Raw genomic sequence first — 24,242 nt, forward strand, 5'->3', positions numbered from 1 at the left:
TATCAGTGCTTTGCTCCTTAGATGTGCCACTAAATAATTTAGGCTATTTACAAGTAAACTGACTTTCATCTGATTCATTTAAAGTCCATTTTCCCACAGCATGTGGAAATGTACTTTTTTGTCCTTGATAATCCTTGGGCAACTTGTTCCATTTTAGATCAAGTCAAGTTTGGAATCAAAACTTGAGAAAAAATCCAGCTAGAAGGGAAAATATTTCTTGCAGATTTCTGGTTGGTTTTCACAAGTTAAATGAAATGTTGTTGATCTGGATGAATATTCTTATTATACACAATTTTTTTAGTTTATAAGATCCTTGTTGGACAGAGCCCTTTCTGTCTTGGTTTGCACATTAATTCTGCTTTCAGCTGCAAGACTTTACAATGCAAATTAAAAGGAGTTTTAATTTGGAATTAAAATGTGCTATGGATACCTTTCATTTCAAACCCAAAGCTTTCTGGAGATCATGGGATTTTTGAATTATTTCTGTGGCATAATACTCTCAAATTTATGAAAGTCATATATTCCCAGTGGATCTGTTGTGACCATTTTTCCTTGGTTATATTTTTATGACATCTGTGTTAACAAGCTTCAGTTTATGACCTTGACATTTGCTTATTTTACTTCTGGAGGTCTTCATAAATCACTGAAAGATTTAATTTAAATCATAATAAATAAACCAACCAGAGAAGAAGTCACTGAAATGAAGCAAAGCAATTCCCTTTCTCTCTGTTTGTGTGTGATATTTGCCTTGGCCCTGCAAAGAGTGAGACATTTCCCTGGCAGGAAAACGTGGCTGTGTCCACGTGGGACACAATAACAGGACCCCCCTAACACCATTGGCTTCTTCATTTCCAAAGGCAGATTTTAATATTCCTGACTTCAGAGAAAGATAAGAAGGGCAGTGCATAAGACATTATCAGTCCAGTGTGGAAATAATGCATTGAAAATTAAAGACAGCAGTTTAATTAAGTGCATGAAAGGCTGGCTTTTATGATCATATTTCAAATACTCGACTGCCTTTTCATCCATTCTGCCGTGTGACTTTACTTAATAATATATCAAGAACAAAAAATGTATTGGAGTCTTTCTGCAAATTCAATTAGTCCAATAAAAAGTGAAAAATAGTTTCTTTTTCATTAAAAAGAACTCAACCCTAACCCTTCTGATGACAAAGTGCGAGAGGAGAAGGGAGGGCAGAGCTGGGGAGGGATGAACGTTCTGCCTTTGTGATGCATTTCTGTGTTCATGAAACAGATGAAGTGTCACCATCAGTAACATTTGTTATGGAAAGGACTAATTGCATTCTGCTCAGTGAGTAGTTTATCAGATCACACCACAGGGTGTTTGTTCTCCTGTAGGATGCTCTGACAGCCCAGCAAGAACTCCACTCTGGGCAGGGGAGTTATGCTACAGTGGCACCTCTGCCAGGGCTGAGCTGGCAGCTGCCCTGGCACTTTGCTCTGGTCCTTTACAGGTTAAGTGCAACCTCTTGAAGCCTTTCTACCTGCCCAGCGTTTATAGGCAAGGGAAGGGCAGAGATCACAGTTCTTGTGTACTAAACCAAGGAAAAGAGGATGAGGAACAAGCCTCAAGTGCAGCATTTCAAAGGAGCCCCCGTTAAGTGCAGTGTCCGATGAAGGGCATGATGTGTCTTTGGAAAGCTTTGAGGTGATTGAAACAAATGGCAAAGGGATCTGCAATCAGCTGGTGAGCTTTAGGCTGAAAGCAGAGGGTTATGGCTCAGCCCTGGCACATCTGGGGTGGCTGGAAGTCATTCCCAGTGCCAGCTCTGTGAGCCCTGTGAGATGAGGGGCTGGTCCCAGCCCAGCTCCCAGGGGCACACTCTGCCCTCCCAGCACTGCCAGTGCCAGCTCTGTGAGCCCTGTGAGATGAGAGCTGGTCCCAGCCCAGCTCCCAGGGGCACACTCTGCCTTCCCAGCACTGCCAGTGCCAGCTCTGTGAGCCCAGTGAGATGAGAGCTGGTCCCAGAGTGGCTCCCAGGGGCACACTCTGCCTTCCCAGCACTGCCAGTGCCAGCTCTGTGAGCCCTGTGAGATGAGAGCTGGTCCCAGCCTGGCTCCCAGGGGCACACTCTGCCTTCCCAGCACTGCCAGTGCCAGCTCTGTGAGCCCTGTGAGATGAGAGCTGGTCCCAGCCCAGCTCCCAGGGGCACACTCTGCTTTCCCAGCACTGCCAGTGCCAGCTCTGTGAGCCCTGTGAGATGAGGGGCTGGTCCCAGCCCGGCTCCCAGGGGCACACTCTGCCTTCCCAGCACTGCCAGTGCCAGCTCTGTGAGCCCAGTGAGATGAGGGGCTGGTCCCAGAGTGGCTCCCAGGGGCACACTCTGCCTTCCCAGTGCTACCAGTGCCAGCTGCTCTGTCAGTCCCAGCGCCGGTGCCATGGTGAGTACCCAACCCCTTGCCCTCTGCAGCTGGCTCTCCCAGGGCAGGGCTGGCAGATAATTGGAGAAGGTTTGGATTGCTGCTGCCACAGGATGACTCTGGGTTAACAAACCATCTCGTTTCCCAGTTTATGTTGACAGGTTTCACTTGTGCTGGCACAACTAAAAGTGGCCCTAAGGGTTGCTGGGGAATGATCTGGTGCCCCTCTGCTCCTGGGCACCCACTGTACAAACTGACTCCCCTCTGCTCTCATTTTTCCTCTTCCTTGTCATATTCTTGGTTCTTTTAATACTGTACTATCTAGGGGATGTTTCCCACTATGTTTCTCTCAGTATGTGCTGATGAACAGATTCTGGTCCAGAGATCTATTCATGTCCTAATCCCATTTTATCTTCAAAATATTCCTCTCCCAGAGGTTTCCTTAGAATAATTTTCCATACTGTAGAGTCAGACAGGCTGCATTCTGAAAAAACAGCAATGAATTTACAGGAATGACTCATCAGGTTTTTTAAGCAATAATTTTCATATAAAAGAGGTAAGAACTATAAAAATTATTTCCTTTTGCAAGCATACAGGTAAAAGTAGGAGTCTATGAGAGAAGTATGATTTAATAAAGATATTTGTTTTTTTAACTAGGTAACCCTCCTGCTACGGGGACAGGAACTTTGCACATCACCTTGGAGGATGTCAATGACAACGTCCCATCCCTGTACCCAACACTGGCAAAAGTCTGTGAGGATGCAAAAGATCTCAGGGTAGTGGTACTTGGAGCAACAGACAAAGACCTTCACCCCAACACAGACCAATTCAAATTTGAACTGAGCAAGCAATCAGGCCCAGAAAAATTGTGGAGAATCAACAAGCTTAACAGTAAGTCTATTATTTTATTTTGGGCATTTAACCCTTCCAGCTCTGCATCCTGTTGTCCTCACCCTGAGGAACTGTGGATTCAGGAGCAGTTTTGAGTGTCAGCCTGGCAGGATGGACCCACTGCTGCTGCTTTACACCCTGCTGGGTTTGCTGGGACCTTTTCCATCCTCTTCATACCTTGACTGACCTTTCCTCTTTTAGCTTTGCATTGAGAGAGGCCACCAATGACTGACAGTTCTGTAAAGATATTTCATGGCATGGAGTTTGAGGTGACAAGGGCTTTGCTGTAGGACAGCATGAAAGTTTTGCATGGGCTTTAAAAATACAATTGGAAAACTTCCTAATTTTAAGTATTTGCCCTTTCCACAAATGAAATGCCCCAATGCTCTTGGACCTTACATGATTGGTAAGAGGATCCCAGCACAGACTGCAGTGGCAGAAGGTTTGTGTGGCAAACTGTGGGCACAAAGGACAACATTTCTTTTTAGTGTAGATTATTCCCATTTCTTTTCTAGAATATATTCCTTATCCCTGCCACTCTCCAATGACTTTGTTCACTTCAGAGTCTTACAAAAAACTCAAGATGGGTGTGATGTTTGTACCTCCCTGCAGGACAGTGGAGGAACCTTTTTTTTTGCTGTTCTCCAAATATTAATAAACCACCTCCCTGTTCTACCCCTGAAAGAGTCAGCACCCCCCACCTGGGGCAGTCAGCCCCCTCCCCTGGGGCAGTCAGCACCCCTCTCCTGGGGCAGTCAGCCCCCTCCCCTGGGGCAGTCAGCACCCCTCCCCTGGGGCAGTCAGCACCCCTCCCCTGGGGCAGTCAGCACCCCACCTGGGGCAGTCAGCACCCCTCCCCTGGGGCAGTCAGCACCCCCACCTGGGGCAGTCGGCACCCCCACCTGGGGCAGTCGGCACCCCTCCCCTGGGGCAGTCGGCACCCCTCTCCTGGGGCAGTCAGCCCCCTCCCCTGGGGCAGTCGGCACCCCTCTCCTGGGGCAGTCGGCACCCCCACCTGGGGCAGTCAGCACCCCCACCTGGGGCAGTCAGCACCCCCTCTGGGGCAGTCAGCACCCCTCCCCTGGGGCAATCAGCACCCCACCTGGGGCAGTCAGCACCCCACCTGGGGCAGTCAGCACCCCCCACCTGGGGCAGTCAGCACCCCCCACCTGGGGCAGTCAGCCCCCTCCCCTGGGGCAGTCAGCCCCTCCCCTGGGGCAGTCAGCACCCCTGCCCTGGGGCAGTCAGCACCCCTCCCCTGGGGCAGTCAGCACCCCTCCCCTGGGGCAGTCAGCACCCCCACCTGGGGCAGTCAGCACCCCTGCCCTGGGGCAGTCAGCACCCCTCCCCTGGGGCAGTCAGCACCCCTCCCCTGGGGCAGTCAGCCCCTCCCCTGGGGCAGTCAGCACCCTCCCCTGGCGCAGTCAGCACCCTCCCCTGGGGCAGTCAGCACTCTCCCCTGGGGCAGTCAGCACCCCACCTGGGGCAGTCAGCCCCCTCCCCTGGGGCAGTCAGCACCCCCACCTGGGGCAGTCAGCCCCCTCCCCTGGGGCAGTCAGCACCCCCACCTGGGGCAGTCAGCACTCTCCCCTGGGGCAGTCAGCACCCCCACCTGGGGCAGTCAGCACTCTCCCCTGGGGCAGTCAGCACCCCCACCTGGGGCAGTCAGCACCCCTCCCCTGGGGCAGTCAGCACCCCTCCCCTGGGGCAGTCAGCACCCCCACCTGGGGCAGTCAGCCCCCTCCCCTGGGGCAGTCAGCCCCCTCCCCTGGGGCAGTCAGCACCCCTCCCCTGGGGCAGTCAGCACCCCTCCCCTGGGGCAGTCAGCACCCCCTCTGGGGCAGTCAGCCCCCTCCCCTGGGGCAGTCATCAGCCCCTCTGGGGCAGTCAGCACCCCCACCTGGGGCAGTCAGCCCCCTCCCCTGGGTGCCAAGGCCCTCTGCTGCTCAGGTGGAGCAGATCTGTGATTTGAAGGGGCTTCATTTCCCTTCACTGCCTTCTCAGACAAGTTGAGGGAGTGTGTCAGCAGCTTTGCACTTCCCTGCAGGAAGGGGTTTTATCTTTGGCAAGTAAATATATTTTCCTCTCTTCTTGCTTTGGGGGTGAATGCCTTAGTGTTTCATTAATGTATAAGCTTTCACAGGCAACTTCTGCCAATTATGTGCAGACCAAATAATGTATTTAAACCAAAGGGGCTCTTAGAAATCTTTTCTTTTGGTGGGGTTTGGATTAAATTTCCTTTTAACTTTGAGCCCATGACAGAATTTCTGTACAGCTTCTTTTTACCTCCAATTTCATTCTTTTACCTTTTTCTTCGAGTCTTCTCATTTTCTTCTTCATTTCCATACCTAACTTTGGCAGGTGTGATGTTGTTTACAGAGGATTCTTCCCTTCCACACAAGCACCATCTGGCTCATTCTCCCCTCCTCCTTTGCAGATACTCATGCCCAGGTCGTCCTGCTTCAAAACCTGAAAAAGGCCAACTACAACATCCCAATCTCAGTGACAGATTCTGGCAAACCCCCTCTGACTAACAACACAGAACTGAAATTACAAGTGTGTTCCTGCAAGAAATCCAAAATGGACTGCAGTGCAAGCGATGCCCTTCACATCAGCCTGAGCCTCGTCCTCCTCTCACTCCTCAGTTTATTGTGTAAGTCTTGTGCTCAGCTGTAAGTAATGAAGTGCTCTTTGTCTGCTCATTTGTACTCTGCATAAGGAATCCTACCAAGGGAGAAGGTCAGTTCCTACACTGATATCCCAATGCAGTGAGTTTGGGTTCTTTTTCCCTGAAGGAATAGCTGTGAGAAAGATGGGGGATGGTTTGGTTTGTTGTTGGGTTTTGGGTTTTTTTATAGTGAAAAAATAGCAATGAAAGCCTGATTGTCAAATTGAGAAATAGAAGCAATAATTTTAGAAAGAATCAAAGAGAATTAGAACTAGCATATGATAAACTGCCAAGTAGCAGCTGTAGGAGCAGATTTGTGAGATGCTTGCTTTCATCTCTCCCCACTTCAATTCAATGCAAAGCCAGAAACAGGAGATGAAAGGTGTTCATGTAGCAATAGCTGTTCTGGGTCACCAGCAAAAGCAGGAGTGTCTGCTCCAATCTACTCCTCTGCATAAAGGGGGCAAGTGAATGTGAGAAACTTACTGGAGATTCTGGGCTTGGAACCTCCCAGAACAGAAAATCCAATTGCCAGTCTGGGTTGGAGGGTACAGAGAACTGACAGGCTAAAGAAGCTTCTGTTGCTCCTGAGAAAGATTTACAAAATTCCTAACTGGAATTGGAAGAAGTTCAAAAGAAAATAATCCCAGGATGACTTGGGTAGGAATTCAAAGCCATGGAATCTCACCTGGGTGTGCCCCTGGCTGGTGCTGTGACAGCTGCCAGCAAAGTCTTTGCTGTTGTATTATTTTTTATTTCCTTATCTAGTAAAAAGAAAGGAATAGATGTTACTTATAACTATAATAGTAAATCAGTTATTCGAGGATAATTATCATCATTTCATGTGACTAAAATACACTGTGTGGTGATTTAATACCTGAGCCATAGGGAAATTCTCCATGAGACAGAATCCACCATGAGGCAGAAATCCTTCACACACCTGAGCCTTGCTGTATTCTGGATTCCACATCTGAGCCTTGCTGTAATTCTGGATCACACATCTTGTCCTTTTTCTTTTTCCTTGTGTACTGCTTTTATCCCAAAGGTTAGCATGAAGGTCATTGTAAGAGAGCTGGTCCTGCCTAATGTTTGTGATGCTCTTTGAAGATGAAAAGGATTGCATAAATGCTAAATGCAGATGCATGTTCTTACTCTCAATCAGTGACATCTAAAATATCTGCCCTGGCTGTGCTTCAGCTGTTGTGGGTTTAGTCTGCTGGAAGCAAAGGCAAACTTGAGCTGGCAGAAGTGCCTGTTAAACACATTTGCCAGCACGTGCCACTACTGTGCTCATGGTGGGAATGTGCAGGGATGAGATGGGAATGTGCAGGGATGAGATGGGAATGTGCAGGGATGAGATGGGAATGTGCAGGGATGAGATGGGAATGTACTCATGATGGGAATGTGCAGGGATGAGATGGGAATGTACTCATGATGGGAATGTGCAGGGATGAGATGGGAATGTACTGAGGATGGGAATGTGCAGGGATGAAATGGGAATGTACTCATGATGGGAATGTGCAGGGATGAGATGGGAATGTGCAGGGATGAAATGGGAATGTACTCAGGATGGGAAACTGCAGCCCACTGGCTTGAGTCCATTCCTGTTCCCACTCCCTGAGTGTTTCTGGACTTACACCACTGGAATTGCCTTCTTATCTCACAGGATTTGCACAGGAACTTTATTTACATTAATGCATCTGCTCAGAACACAATGAAGTAGAGAAAAGTTTTCTACTTTAGAAAGTTGCTGTTTTCATGGGGGGTTTTTTTATAGCTCTCCAAGAAGTCTGATCATTTCCCTCCCTTGGAATTATGAAGCCAGTTCAAGGTATTGGAAAGCACTTTGTGAGTTGACCACAATTCTCCTCCATCTCAGCTGTGGGCAGAGGGCAGTCCTGGCATCTGAAAGGGCATTCCATGGCTGATATTCCCTCTCTGGAATTGTTACCTATGCAAAGCCAGGGAGCATTACAACTTTCAGAACCATTTTCCTCAGGTGTAAATGACTCCATGGAATAAAAGGAAGAGGGTGAGATCCAGTTAAAATAACGTGACTCTGTGTTTGAACTTCTCTGAAATGGGCAGCTCTCTTTGCATTCTCAATTCATTTCCACACACAGTTGTTTTTTGTTTGGTTTTTTTTTTTGATAACTGTGATTAGTTCCATTGCAATGTTTTGTATAGTCCAAATATTTATCAGAGTAATCAAAGATTATGATGCCATAAAAACAAAGAGAACTTTAGTGCTTATTGAACAGATGAAACATCCCATTTCTAGTGGCAACTTATGGGTTTAATTTTAGCAAAAGCCCTTACGTGGCTCACTTTGCTCCCAATGTTTATGTTTTATGAGGCTCTTGTTCCTGGGAGGTAAATCCTTCAGTCAAATGAACTTTGTTATTCATGCCAAAGTCTTTCTTTTTGGATTTGACATCTGGTGTGAGGATGGATAGCCCTGGGAAAGAGCTGCTTGTGGGAAAAGTGCCCTGCATGAATATCTTCCCTGCAGAAAACATCTCGGGATTATCATTTAAATGGTGCAATTATTATCTATGCTTAGAAGAGGTGCCTCCTTCCTAAATCATGAAAGAAGTCAGATGTGGCAGATTTCTGGAGGATCTGAGCACAGACTTGAGCAGCCTGATTAAAAGTGAAATGCAGGCAAAAAGCAGCAGTGCCCCCTGTTCTATGGGTACCCCACTGAGCTCTGCATTGAGGGATAATGGGATACAGGCCCAGGGATGCCCAGGAGCCTTTGCAAAGGTAGATATACTTGGAACAAGAAAAATTCAGGACTTCTTGTCAGCCAGAAATAGAAAGTATAAGATGCCAAAGTATCTGGGCAGATTGCTGGTTTTCCATATCAAAACAGTGAAGTGCTTGGTGGAGCTGAAAGATGCTGAATACAGATTTGATTGGAAAAAAAAAAAGGAGTATCTTTGCATATTTTGTGCTTAATCGAACTAATCACTGCTGGTGATTGCTGGAAAGATGCACAGGGGATAGGAAGAGGAGTTTCCAAAGTTACAATAATTAAGGGTAACAAATATTGGAAGGAATATTCAAAGTCACCTGCTGTTAATGCAGGCACCATGTTGTAGATGAGACCTACTGTAATGGCATCTCTGTCACCTGTTCTTCTCCATTATCAGACACAAGACAGGACCAAAATGTTCAGATATAATTTAGAATTTAACAACAGATACACAGATAGGTCTGGGTTCCCCATCAGGGAGAAGGACTGTGGACATGGGTTACTTAGGGATGAGAAAAAGTGGGAGAAAGAGAAAGTGTGTCCTGTAGCATGGCTGGGGCTGGGTCAGAGGCTGCTCCTGTTCCTGTCCCTGCTGCTGGGCTGTCTCAGGTATCTCATATTTTCAACTGACACAGCTCAAATAGTTCTGTGCAGAATTAATAGAAAAAAAGTGTTACACTCCACAGCACCAGAATTACAAACAGGTTCCCTCTGGAAGGCTCCTGATCATTTTTAGTAAGAGAACAACTGCAACCCTCCACAAGGATGAGGGATGGAGAAAAAGGGAAAATAAACCAAGCTAAATAGTAGAAGATTAAGATAAAAACAAATTTGTGTATATTGTCATAACAAAGTCAGCAACAAAAACTGCCACGGGCCTAATGAGAAAAAAACCACTCCAGCTGGCAGAGTAAGCTGTAGATAAATTAGAAATTATTTATATTGTTACTGTTTAAAAGAGTATCTGAATTCTGGACTTTTGATTTTATAATAACTATTTTGCTTAACTGCATAATCATTGAATGAGAATTGCATCTCATATTTCCTTTTATATTCTAACAACATAAAAGACCAAGTTGGATTGGTATGTGTGGAATGCAGGGGCTAAAAGAACCACCACAGACACAATATTATACTTAAAATCCCTTGTTAGGAAAAGACTGGACTTTAAACCACAATTTTGTATCTCAGTTGACTGTCAAGCTTTGATGTGACCCTTCTTTAGTTCACGTGGCAAAGCTGGAAGAGTTGACTTGAACTGAACTAAGTAAAGTATTCCAGTATTCTGAACAGAGAGTCAGGTGTGAGACTGGGGGGGAAATACTGCCAGGAAGAAATTAAATAAGCTGGAGGTGTCTACATTGGAATTAATTTGTTAAACTGAGGGTGAAAGGCCTCAGGTGTGCTGGAAAACAGAGACACACAGATGTCTGTGCTGTGATTGCAAAGGAGCCTTAGAGATACCCTGGAATTTAATTCCTTATTCATTTCCCCAAACTTTTCCTATTTAATTCCTGCTGTTCCTCACCAAAATGTTTTTTTTTTCTAATTTGAGGGATGCAGCTACAGGGTCAATAGAAAAATACATTTTTTCTTTTCCCTTGAAAATGATGTTTGTGTTATTCAAACTTCACCAAAGCCTTTGAATTCTCAGACTGTGGGTTTGAATTCACTCGAGCCTGGACAGCAGAGTTCATGTGCAGTGTCATCCTCCTCCTGCTCCTCCTCAGAGCAGCAGCACCATCTGTGGCTCAGGTACATCTGATGTCACTGGGGCAGGAACATCAAATGGCTGGAGAAAAACAGGGAATTCCTGGGTGGCATCAGAGGAAGGCAAAGCAGAGCAGGTTTCAGCTAGAAAGGACCTTTCAGGTCATTGCTCTTTCCATTCCAAGTGCACTTTTGTCACCTGCACATTCCCAGTTTTCAGCCTTTGGTGTGAATTACTCAGCTCAGTTTTAGACAATCAGGTGGGATATTGTTTTCAGGGCTCAACTGTTGTGTAGTTTTTACAGTAGAATTTTATTTTTTACCAAGAAAAAGTTCATCCCTGTTCCACAGAGTTCCAAAGAAGCTTCAGAGGAACCCTTCCCACAGAGAATTTGCTAAAAATGCTGCTTCTTGTTTCTTTCTTTTGTTGCTTCTGTTGTCATCTTCTACAGCAATTTTCTACTTTTCAGAATAATATTTAATTGAAAAAAAAAAGGTTTATTAGCAAGAATAGAGAAGTTTGCAAGATAAATTTTGCCTCTTTTGAGAAATAAAACATCCCTGTGCTGCCCAGAATTTCCAAACCTCCCAAGAAGGGCAGAGTTTTGCTGCCCAGGGTGGTTTGTTGGGGTGGGGTTTATTTTGCACTGCTCTAATTTGAGTTACATTCCTGTGTTGCAGCACAGACCATGGAGGTACTTAAAGTAGCAGCTAAATGATGCTGAAATGATTACTGAAATTTAATGAATTCAGTGATATAAATCTCCCCTCCCAAACCCAATAACAACACAGCAATACCCACTGTTCCTCTTAATGCTTATTATCTTCGTTAGAGATCCTTTGGGCCATAATAACATTATTGCTAAAAATCACTGATAGAGAGGCTTTTTCAGATGCCTGTAAGAGAAAAGGATTGTTTTTATTGGTCTCCTCAATGATCTTGGTTGATTAAACTGCAGGAAGGAAAGGATGGTTTGGGGGTTAAGGGATTTCATTCAATTTGAGCCTTTTTAGAGCTGTGTCCATTGCTCTGATTTCTCTGCAGGGTTAGTCAGCCCTGCAGTGTTTGCACTTGGCTTTGGGAGCCCACCTAGAGTTAATGGGGCTTGAAATGGCCCAGGAGTCCATCTGGAAGTCCATGATTGGAGATGGGATGTTTGTACACCCAGTCACGGGGACATGACAAATAGAAATCCCCCCAAATTGTACATCGGCGTATTTAAAATGTGCTTAATGACATCACCTTTCATCGAGTCAATTAGGTGGGGAATGGCATTTTACACACATTCCAAACCATCCAAACACGTGCCAGGAGCCCAGCCATGAAAGAATGGGACAGTTTAGAAGATGTGTGTTTGGAATGCAAAAGAGAAGGATGTTTGCAGCAAATGGAGCTCCTGCCCAAGAGCTGCAATGTTGCTCCTGATGCTCATTCCGTAGGCATGGAATGGACATTTAAAGAGATTGGTTTGATAGACCATTTAGTGCTGGGAACTCAAATGAACATTTTTATGTTTTCATTTTCTCCACAGTTACTGGTGAGATATAATATTTCGTATTTCTTTTCTGAACAACCTCTTAAGGCCACATAAATATTGAACTTCAGATCGTTATCATCTGAACTGTTCTGGAGTGGCCTATGACTAAAAACTACAACTGAATAAATGACCAGTTTAAGTATTTCTTTCTCTCCTCAATGACTCCTGCACACCATGGGGTGTTTGTTTCTTTTCACTCTCTCTGTCCTTGGTTATTTCCTCACACTGTAACATCCAAACAACTCAATTTCTTGCTATTCAGCTTTAGATGTGATACTAAAGATGAAAGGAGGAGATTTTTTATGCCTAAAGGTTTGATGATGTTGCTTTTGCTTCTCTACCACACAGTGAATACTTACAAAGTCCTTTAAAGGGCCATTGATGTTTGGAATATTTCAGGCTACATCTTAAAGCCTTACTTTATCCAGATGCTTAATTAGGATGTGTCACTCATTAGTACTTGTGTAAGTGATGTGCTTATGAGTGAGTAGTTCTTAAAATCTGGAACAGGCACGTTGGCCTCGACAGCCAAACCTGCCAATTTTCTCATTTCATTTTCCCTTTTCTGAGGCTTCTAAGCAAGAAACTTCCCTCACTTTTATTTTTTTTTTTTATTCTTACTTAAAAAGAATTTCTTCAGATGATTATTTTAGTATTTCAAGCTGGGATTAGTCTATACCTACAGATCTGGATGTGTCTGGACTACTTATGTTCATGTTCTTCTTATGTAAAACTGCTGTTGATCTCAGCTGTGCTGCTGTGGCAGAGCAGCCCTGCCTGCCTGAGCAGTTAAGGGTTGGCTCACTGGTGTATTTGATGCATTTTCAGCATAAATATGAGAAATTAGGAGACTTGTTCGATGCTGCTATTCCAAATTGAACTTACTCATTTCACCTGCTGAACATTTTCAACCATTCAGGTACATTTATCAGGTTAGAAAATACAGTTCCAGGCTGCAGCAGCCACCCCTGCACTCGTTTGGTGTTGACAGAGCTGGAAAAGGAGGGAAGAATTTATTCCCAAAGGAGGGAAGAATTTATTCCCTGTTGGTTGAATGAACCTGACATTGCTTTGGAAAAGTATCCAACTAAAATTCATATCTATTTTTAAAAAAAAAAAAATTTAGTACATCTTAGTAATTCTACCCTAGGAAATGCCCCCCCACCCCTGGTAAGACACATCCCTGGTGAACAGGAATTTTATTGGCAGATGCTTTATTTGATATATTTATTTGATATATTTATTTGATATATTTATTTGATATATTTATTTGATATACTTCTGAATTCTCAAGCAGAGTTAAAATTTTACTCCACCTGAGCAACTTTTCTCTCAGCTGTGCCTCTTTTATGCAATTCTGGGGCCCCTCCTTACTCAGGGGGTGTATGTGAGAACATGCCAGGGGAGAGGAGAAGCAGGAAATGCTGACCCTGAGCCATGAGAGCCCCCTGGGCTGGGAGCAGCCACTCCTTTCACACACACAGCACTGGTGTGTTCACTGCTTTTTAAGAACTTTGAAATCATCTCTTACAGAAGCAAGAAAGAAGTTAGAGATGATGTTATTGGCTGCAAATTTTCAGGATAAACCTATTTATAGCTCTTTCCTTATAGAGTGTTTTTTCCCCAGGTATTCCCATCCAGTGAGATCAGGAGTTTCTCCAGCCACAATCATTCCAACTGCTCTGGCTGGCATGTCCTTAATTGCAGGATGAGGACACGGGGGATCCATAGGGAACAGCTGTGTCAGCCTGTCAAATTCAGTGACATTTGGGGTGAAATATAATTTAAAGAACTATGGTGGAAACTTCTGGTGGTAAAAACCACCCCTGAAAGTCCAACCAGTGATACACACGAAAATCACTTATATTTTTTGAAGGCTAAACTTAATAACTATGGCTCTAATTAATGACCTTTTACAGCTGGTAAATCCAGGAAAGAAGAACCTGGGTGTTGATTAGCTGCCTAATCACAAACACAGTTGTGATCTCTGCTATCATTTCTGCATTACCTCGTTAACATTGCTGAGGTTTCCATGAAGTCTGTGATGTAATGCTGACTTTTAATTATGCAAGATTAATATAATACTTCTGATGAAAGGCTAATTGAAAGAAATGTTGCATGCATGAGTTGAACTCCCAACTCCAGCTGCATTACCTCTTCTTTTAATGGGAATTAAAGGATAAATGCATCTTGTGCAAAGCTCAGTCCTGTACAGAGGGTCAGTGAGAAACTTAAATGCCTTTAATTTTTATGAGGTTTGAACTGCAGTGGAGAAACAGTCTGTGTAACAGGGGTGAGTTTGGTCTCATGAGGAGCACATCTTTCAAAGGCTTTTAATTACTCAATTTAGACCTGACTCTTTAAAAAAAAAAGCAGGGAATTGAGTCACTATTATGTTCAGAGAAAGCTAAGGCTGCAGCAGGGAGAGCTGGAGAGCCTGGGAAACACCAAAGCATTTTCTGAAATCAGGAGCTGCTTTGCAAACAAGGTTGTTCAGTGGCTGATGGGAAGGGTTCTGCTGGCACAGGAGCTCTTGGCAACCTGGACCACAGTGAGTGAAGTTACAGGCTACTGTTTGCCTTTTTCCCAGGATGGGCACTCTGAAATCTTTGTCTTAAAGTGCATTTCTTTCTTCCATTTTCTTCTCTCACTTGGATCAGGCTAAGGAGCAAGCCTTGAGTTAGCCCCCTGTGAGACAGGCAGGTGGCTGTGGGCTCAAGAGATCAATATTACCAACCCTTGCTGGGCCTTGGGTGGCCTCCACCTTTTCCAGACCAGGTTTGTCAGGTGGCTTTTGCCACCACAGCAACTCTTTTATCCTTCCAAGTACAGTCAACACCAACAGACTTTGGTGAGAGTAGAAACAGGGAGTTATTCCACTTAAGTTTCTAAATTGTGAATCTCCCTCCCCTAAACAATTCATATATTATTATTAATAATAATTAACTATTAATAATACTGTTAGTATATTAGATCCAGATAAACACAGACAATGTTTGTGAGTTTTCTTGACCAGCAAAACAAACATCCCCTTCCAGAGCCAAAGCACTAATTCCAACAGGCAGCAGCTGTTTATAAAGTGCTCTGCCTTCTTCTCTGAGACCATTAACCAGAATAGTCATAATTGTGACAACAAACACAGCACCAGCCCTGCCTTTGTCACTGTTACCTCTCTGTTACCTTCAATGTGTCTCTCAAGTGTTGGAGAGGCAGAGCAGAGAACTGTGACATAAAATTGGTGAACACCACAGTAGAGATTCCAGGGAGAGAGATTCCTGGAGAAAGGAGTTCCATGTAGCTCTGCTTGGTGCTGCTTGTGCCACCCCAGAGACCCCAAGGGAAGGGGGGGTGGGCAGTGAGAGCAACAATGCACAGCCCACACCTTGGAGGCTTGAAGGTCCCTCAGCCTTGGGCAGCAAATTCCCTGGGGCAGGGAGACAGAAATCCCATCTCAGGCAACACATGGTGTGTAATAATTTTGCAGTGCTGAGACCAGTTATGGAGACAGAGGCAATAAAAAGAAAATAAAATAATTACTAGGTGTAATTATCATTAGTGTGCAGATCTAACCCTGCCAGGCACAGGCTTAGCAGGGCATTGAGTTCTTAAAAGAGATTGTTCACACTGATCAGCAAATCTGCACATTTTATGCTCACACTATTCCTTAAGTACTAATATCTTTTATGTGCTGTTGTCAGCTGCAAATTTTAAATCATGTGTGTTATAAAATACACAAGAATGGGTAAAAAAAAAATACTAAAACCCAATACATCTATATTGAAGTGAGTGGATAAAGACTAGGAATCCTTAGGACAGCCATTTAGAACCAGGACTCACATGAGAGTAGATCCCAATAATTTGGGGTTGTGTTTTTCTGGAGCTTTCATCTGGTCCTTCTTTATGGGGAGAATAAAGAAAAAGAAAAATAAACAAGAAAACGACACTTCCTACAGAGAAAACAATAATAAACATTGAACATCCAGCTGGCAGAACAGAGATTTTAGATATGGACCAGAGGCTTATCAGAATTTCTAACAGAGCAGTTGTGCTGCTTTCAGCAGATCTGCTCACATTCAGGGCTGATTTTACTCTGCAATATTTGCTTGCTCTTGATTGCTGTAGATTTTGTGTTAAGGGAGTTACTGGCCAGAATGTTTGGCCAATAACACTCCACGTGACCACATCAGACTATTTGCTGAAAAAATTAGTTATTGACACTCTGTTATTAAAGCACAGAAACCAGAATTTAGAAGAGCTTCTCTCTAGGACAGAAGCAGGTTTTGAGCAGCTTTATGTGCAACAATTCAATGTGTCAGGGGCTCAGAAAAGCTGCTGCAAACCTGCCCACTGAGGAGAGCCTGGGCAGGAGACTGAGCTGTTGGAATGGCTGGAGAAAAAGCCCTTTGGGATAATGTGTGAAAAAGAATCCTCTGGATTGACAAAACCCAAATATACAGACCTGGAGAGGAGATTCCATGACAAAAACCTGCTCCTGTTTGCTTCTGTTTCCAAGCCTGAACAAGGGGCAGGATGATGATAATGTTGTCCTGAGCAATCAAAGGATGGACTAGAAGGGAGTGATTTGGGGAAAGGGTTCAGAGCTGTTGGCTGTGCAGAACTGTCAGAGTTTGAGGCTGACACTTTGGACTAAGTGGAAAAGCAGGAAAAGAGAGTAAGATCTCTGAGCTGTCAGCACTGATGTGGTGGCTGAGTGGGTGGGAATAGTGTCAGGAAGAAAATGAATGGGGGGAAAGGGTTTCCCAAAAAAACTGGAGTGGAGAAATGAGACAGAAGGACATGCTGGAAAAATGATTAGAGAAATCATTGTAAAATGACAGGAGGAGATAATGACAGGAGCCAAGGGGTCATCAGGTTTGCAAGCCCATGATTAAATGGGTGGAAGTGGCTGGTAGGTCAGGAAGGATGAGGCTGAGCAGCAATTTCAGTGGAAAGACAGTCCAGGCAGAGACTGTAGAGCTTTGAGGTGAAAGGGGGAAGGAATGAGGTGGTTGTTGAAGAGGCAGGTGGGGTAAGAGGGAGGATCAAAAGAATGTTTCTACTGGGAGAGGGAGAAACTGGCCTTCAATAGAGCACCAGCACAGGAAAAAACAGATGCATAATTAGAGCTGAACTAACTAGTTTTTATAAATCATTTACTAAGGAAAGAAAACATGTATGAGACGGTAATAACATCCATTATATCTGTCAATATGATGTAAAATATACAAGCTTTTCTTCAGGTCTGCACATAAATCAGCAAATACTGCCCTTTATTTACAAGCTGTTGCTGAAGCAGGTACTGGCTGCTTGAATTTGTGAGATACTTATAAATTCTGTGCTGACAGATTCCTCTGGTGAAGTTTCAGCCTGTGGATTGTACAGAAATTCAGTGCCACAGCTGCTGTTCATCCATCATGCACAAGTGCCTGTCCTTAGCAGGAAAACCTCCAGGGATCTCCTAAGGATTCACAGGAGCTTTGCCAAGTGTTAGTTCTTTTGAGCCAGGTTTAAACAAATGCCCTTTAATGACACTGAGCTTCATTGAGATCTGGAAATGCTATTTTTCAGGTGCTCTGTGAGACCAGAGTCCCAAACTCTTTCTTTTCACCACCCCAGGAGATCAGGTTGTTTGTGACAATTTAGTCCTAATCCAAATATATCCACACTTTGAGAGTCATGATCATAAATCTCCTGTATGTATGTCAAGATCCTGAGTTTGTGGCCAGACCATTCCTTTAAACAGCATGCTAAAAATCTGCATGCCAAGCAATTCCAGATTTTATCCCATTTGGAAATCTTGGCAAAACTTCTCACTTCAGTGAGCCCATCCATCAGTCCCTCTGTGCATTTCTTACACCTGCTCAGTTTGCTTTGCTTACCTTTGGTTTCCAGGGGTGGTGCTGCAGGGAAAGGCCAGGCAGGTGTGGCTCATCCTCCCAGGTGTCTCCCTTGCTGCTCAGCCCATCTGGGCAAGCCCTAGCTGGAAAAAGACAATATTGAGGGCAATTTAAGCAATAGCAAGAAAGAAACAGATAAAGTAAAACAATAAATAATTATATTAAATTTGACTTGCCCCAAAACACAATTTCTTTACTGCCTTGGTATTATCAGAATGCCCATCTAAAATATGCACAAGAATTCAAGTTGTGGCACTTCTCCTAATTTAAATTTAAAAATCCATTTGTGCTTGTCTAACTATATTAATGCTAAGGATTTTATTCCCTGGTATTTTCACAAAGTAAAAAGCACTAGAGGTGTGTTCTTTTTCCAAAGGTTTTGCCCTTTGACTGTCAGTGTGTCTGCAGGAGAGGGAAGGGCTCCTAGGCTCTGCACTGACAGAACTGATGGAGGTGTCAGAGGGGGACAGGCAGGTCCTGGCTCCAGGTTTATGCTCACACCTCCTCACTACACCTTCTGGAATATTGCTACAATCATAGAATGGATTGGGTTGGAAAAGACCTCCGAGATCATCAAGTCCAACCCTTGGTCCAACTCCAGTCCCTTTACCAGATCATGGCACTCAGTGCCACGGCCAAGCTCAGCTGAAAAACCTCCAGGGATGGGGAATCCACCCCCTCTCTGGGCAGCCCATTCCAATGCCTGAGCACTCTCTCTGCAAAGAATGACTCTCAATGCCCCAGGTGACATTCTGAGGTTTCCTCTTGGAGATTTCTGCTTTCACCTGTAATTGCTTCTGAGCCCAGATAATTTATATTTAATTACTCAATCAGTGATTTAATGGGGGGGGGACCCCAAGCAGTTAAAAGCTGCTGTGATTTGCATGGCCATACTGACCCCCTGTCCCACCCTCCAGGTCTGTAAGGATTCCTGCCATCCCGAGCTGTCCTGCCACGTTGCCATGGCAACGAGAAGACGGAAACGTCAGATCTGAAGATCTCAGTTTACAGTTCCTGTTCTTCACTCTCGGCCTCAGTTGCTCCAGTTCCATTTGCAGCCTCACTCGATCTGCCCCTTGGTGTTCCACAGCCTCTGCCCCATCCATCCCCTGGCCTGGACTCCTCCTGCCACACACGAGGTTTACACCAGTTTTCTCTGAATGTTCAAAGACTGTGACATCTAAACCCGACCTTGGGGGAGCAGAAAACGGATTGACTCCATTTTTTTCTATCTGTTGACTTGTTGCTATTCAACTGTTCAGAAAATATTTTGTCTGTGGGTTAGTATTTGTATATGTATGAGTGTATGTATATATATATATATTTATATAGAGAGTTCTACCACAGGTTTAGCTTTTATAAAATATTCATCTGGAGCGTGCAGGGGAGACAGCAGAGTAACCCAGCCACAGATGAATTGTACCTGTTCTACCATGGCTAAACCTACTGCATTTGCTGGTTCTGGTGTGGCCAGGAGAGCCCCCAGTGCCATCCCACCACTCTGCTGGCACAAAGAGGGCAGCCCAGGGCTCTGCCGTGGCTCTTCTCGTACCTCAGGTTCAGCAAACAAGAAATACCAGTCCCCTGGGCTTGTTCCTGCTCTGAACTGCTTTCCTTCTGCCCCAAGGGGAGTTTGTGGTCCAGGAGGAGCAGCCGGTGCCACCCACCAGGAGGGGCATCAAGGGCAGCGCTGGACCTGCTTTTAGAGGGGCTAAAGGGGGCAAAAAGCATCTGCTGGGGCTGCTGCCAACACTTCAGCCTCTGCCAGCTCTGCAGCCACGGGAGGTGGGCACATGTCTGCAGGAGAGCAGCCAAAGCTCAGTGTTTGCAGAGCACTCAGCAGGTCACGGCTGCCCCGCGCTATAAATACCCTCCCAAACACACATATAGATAGTTTTGAATATATATATACATACATACACATGTACACACAGTTTCCAGTTAAGAGTAACAAGAGCATTTCTTTGTGTGTGTGAACTTACCACACTTGTTTGCAGACATGGGGAAGAAAAGGGTGTTTGTTCTCTATGAATATGGATCCTTTTTTATTCTGTGAGCATGTAAGGTCAGAAAACCCTTCTAACTGTACCAAGATGATCATCTTGTTAATAAATTGTAAATGATCCATCAGAGCTCACACCAAATTTTTATAAAATTAACACAAAGAAGTATACTAGTGACAGACTGTGGCTTTTATTAGAGCTTGCCAGTAACTAGGGTAAGGTAAGTGTCTTAGAATATTTTAATAAACTTGCTTATTTAAAGTTTAAATAAGAAAGCTTCCTTATGCAATAGAACTTTGCAGCTGCATTCTTTAGTTAGCATTTTTACAGTACTTATGAGTCATACTGTATGTCATCTTTACTACAGTGAGATTATGAGCATATCTTCCACACCATGTCTATGTTTCAGTAGTAAAAATTTTTGGAAGCATTAAAAAGTCCAAACATACATTTAGTTCTCCATAAATGCTACACTAGATATTAAATGTGTGTTGGTGGTTAAAATCTGCTGTACAATAGCTTTTCTCTGAATTCCTGTATTGTACCAAATATAAAACAGGTCTTTTTTTCTTTTTTCTTTTTTTAATCAAAAAGGAGTAATAACAACAGCGACAGAGGAGAATTGAGTTTGTGTCTTGAGCTTTCCTAACGTTGTAGATTTCTCAACCAGATTTGAGCTGCCTTCAGACAGGAACTGATTTTTCTCTTCCAGCTTAACTCCTGCAGTCCTGGGCAAGGAGAATCTCCCCCTGACTCTGTTTCTCTTGCAGGAGGCTCTCGGTGCCTCAGTTACCAAAGTGGTACTTGGGGGTTGGTGGGAGTTTCTCTTGGCCAGGGACAGCAGGAGTGGCTGTTGGCAGCTCCAGGCATTCCAGCAGGGAAGTGCCTGATCCCAGAGATTACCATGGGCAAGCTTCGAGTTCCCTTTCTCTGCCCATGCCTTGTAATAACCATATGCTGCTGCTTTGTCATCAACAATCACATCTTTTTAAAAGAATTATATATATTATATATATATTATTTTCAAGCAAATTTTTCAAAAGGAGAAACTCAACCAATGTATAACACCACTGGATTTCCAACATGTATGTTGCACCCAAAGATATTCTGCACCCTGTGCTTTGATCTACAAAACCTCTATCTTGAATAAAAGAAATTATAATATCCTCCCCCACAAATACTCTTTTTCTACTTGCTTTCTTCCTCTCTCTATCCAGCACAAAAAAAGCCACCTCTGCAAAGACACCCCTTGACATTGGGGGCGAGGGCCAGAGAAGGCTGCCCTTCTCTGCTTTAAAGCAAAGCTTTTTGGGATCATTCCAAACCAAGGAACAAAGGGAAAGATCGTCTGCCTGGAACTACCTGACCAGTGGGAAGACTCTTTGCACCACTCTGTGCCCAAGGCTGAGAGATGTTCCTCCCTGGCTGGCACTGCAGCCTTTGGACCTGCAGAGGGCTCTGACCCGGGGCTGGAATCCAAACCAAGATGCATCCAAGGCTCCCCTCACACTGTCCTTTCTCTCTGCACCTCATTAAACCCTGCCAGCCTTCCCCACGTGTCTCATGGAGCTGAGCACTGACTGCCCAAGCATGCCAGGAGAAGATGGAGCTGCCATGGGAATGTTTCTCCCTCTCTGTGCCTGAGAACATTCACCACAAGTTCGTGGCACGTTCTGGAGTGTTAAACAAGGAGGAATCATATCAGAATCTGAGGTTTCCTACCTGAAGAAGGTTGTCATCTCTGGCTCCAAATAATGATGCCCATTTCCTGAAACAAAGGAGCAACAATAATTTATTAATTTTTCGACAATAAAATGAAAAAAGTAGAAAATTTACAATTTTTTTTTAATGGTTAATTAACTCTAACAATAGTTCAGCCAAGCTTCCTGGTTTTATAACATATCACTTATTCCTATGTACCTATTTTGGTCACTGCATTTATTTCAGTCTATGTCTGTAGGTGTGTGATGCTGTCTAGTCAGAAAGGCAGGCAATTTGTTGGTTATCATTTTGTAACATGCACAAAACTTTTGTGTAAAAATCATTTCCCTTGAAAAGACTACCTGCTGTTGAAACAAAAATTTGGAATAACCATCAGTGAGAGGAGTTCCTCAGCAAGAGAAAGGTCTCCCATGTGGTGCCCTTGTTCACTGAACCCTTGTCTGAACACCTCCTGTGTGTGCTTTTGCAACAGGCCTGTGTGCATTTATTAATGTGCATTTTGTTCAGTAACTGTAGGTGTGGAGAGCAAAACAAAGGGAAAGGAGCTGAATTTCCTCCTGGGTTTGAAGGAAGCGAGGTGAGAGCAGAGCACTGGCCAATGCCCTCTCTGAGCCCTGTTCTCCTTGTGTTTACACTGCTGCAAATCAAAGAGCAACTCCATCACTGGAACTGAGACCCAGTTAATCATATTTAGATGAAATTTTTCATCTAAACCTGCCCACAGGTTGCTTTGACTGGTGAGCTCTGCACAGCAAAGCTGCAAGATTTGTCAGAGGACTGGTGAGTGCTTTGATATTATCCAAGTCTGTCTTTTGTGACATACAGAGGACCTGCAGCTCAGGTGCCCCCACACTTTGGTGTGGCTCTAAGGCACCCAGAATAATTGGCTTGAACCTTTATTTCAAATAGCTGTGGCCAAATAATTTGTCCTGTTCCCTTGTGTAGTCACTTAAGTTCAGGATCACTATAATACAAAGCTCATTTATTAAATTATGGACTTACAATCAGTTTTTAGGGCCCTTGAATACCTTATGACTACAAAAAGACACGTATTGTGCTGACAACTTTTGTCTTTCCTTTGTCAAAACCTCCTGTCTACAAAAGAGAAAACTACCAATTTTCTTCTCTGGTGTTACTAATGCACTCAGCCCCTTGAAACAGCAGAAATCTGGACACAAATGACTTTACATCACTGTGTCTAAAGGCAAAGCTATTTTCAGAATGGGTTTAATAATGTCTTATTTAATTAAAAAAGCTCCCACTATATAAATTATATTAAAGTCACATCAGCTTGAGAACACCAAAAGCAAAACTCTGATCCTATCTTGCTTTTATTGCATCTCTAGAAACTCTGAGAGATACTGTCCAATGCCAACAAAAAGATAAATAAAATAGACATTATTTCCTTTCAATTAACTCTGTCATCTATAACCTTTAGAATCAACACACAAAATACATTAGTAATCATCATTCTAACAATTCTATTTAGAGCAGATATAGCTATTTCCTTTGTAAGCACACAATCCCCACTGTTCTCTTGCCTCCCACCAGGATCCACATGGAATGGATGCACTCCTGGACTCTCAGTGGAAAGTTCTAGTTGCACAACTGCTATGTGTGTATATATGTAGATATATAGAGATATACACATATAAATATATATATATATAATATATGCTGGTGGAGGGGGACTGATCCAGCATGGGGACTTGGAATGAGCAGTTGAATTCCCTCAGTTATGGATGGAAACACGAGGTAAGGGACAGCTTGTCTGATTTAAAGCAAAGAAAAAAGGCAAAAGAACCCACACACTAAACCCCAGCCTTACCCCCACCCTCCTGTTGTGTTGATGCCACCTTTAGCTGCCCCCTCTAAACATAATTAATCACATCTACACCATAACAATCTCTGTCTCTTTAAGTTACCATCAAGAAATTTTTTTAGGGTTTTCTTTCTTTTTTTAAGGTTCAAGCAAGGAGGAAAATATTTAGTTTGATTTCAAAGATCCTTAATTCAGCTACTTTTCCAGTGAATCCTTCTTTGGGCCCTAGTTGCTGAACTGCTTGCTGTTTCTGAGGTGTAAATAAACGTTTTGATTTATGACGTGGTTGCAAAGAAACTTGTAATTTATTTGTGAAATGCTCAAATAAAGGATGTATGGGCTTTTACCTTCTGTCTGGACAGAGAGCTTGCTGGTGCAGGACAGCAGGAATGGTGGGCTGCAAAACAACCTTGAGGCTGGCAAAGGGTTGTGTGAAGCACCAGAAACTCCCAGGCTGCTCTTAGTGAGAGGGAGGAATTGCAGCCTCCATCATCATCATCATCAATCATCACATGGTTTCAGAATGCAAATCTGGAAGTTAGAGGAGTAAATAGAATCATACACTCATAGAATGCTTTGGGTTAAAAGGGACCTCTAAAATAACTTTTTGAATGATCTAAAGATCATTCCAATCCCCGTGCCCTGGGCAGGGACACCTTCCACTAGAACAGGTTGCTCAGGGCCCCTCCAACTTGGTCTTGGCCATTTCCAGGGGTGGTCTGACCACATAAAAACAAGTTTAGACCACACAAGAAAGTAGCAGCTGAATATCCAGGTAACAACAATAGTTGACCTTCCAAAGCCCCATTTCAATTGCAAAGGTTCCCTTGAGCCAAACCTGGGGTAGATGTG

General features: G+C 44.0%; 1 protein-coding gene across 2 annotated transcripts in view; it reads left to right on the plus strand.

The window, feature by feature from the left end:
- The window catches only part of CDH13 (cadherin 13), a 450,489-nt gene extending 426,753 nt beyond the window's left edge, over window positions 1-23,736 (plus strand). Inside the window, exons 12-14 of one of the 2 annotated variants that reach the window (XM_071567404.1) lie at window positions 3,039-3,272; window positions 5,710-5,925; window positions 18,761-23,736. In XM_071567404.1, coding sequence (XP_071423505.1) covers window positions 3,039-3,272; window positions 5,710-5,925; window positions 18,761-18,768 — 458 coding nt within the window. In that variant the 3' untranslated portion in view covers window positions 18,769-23,736. Of the gene's footprint in view, window positions 1-3,038; window positions 3,273-5,709; window positions 5,949-18,760 lie in introns of those variants that run through there. The other variant, XM_071567403.1, reaches the window with a different exon arrangement.
- Window positions 23,737-24,242: the final 506 nt, after the last annotated feature.

This window comes from Pithys albifrons, chromosome 12 (assembly GCF_047495875.1).
Source record: "Pithys albifrons albifrons isolate INPA30051 chromosome 12, PitAlb_v1, whole genome shotgun sequence".
In the NCBI taxonomy this organism is placed as follows: domain Eukaryota; kingdom Metazoa; phylum Chordata; class Aves; order Passeriformes; family Thamnophilidae; genus Pithys; species Pithys albifrons.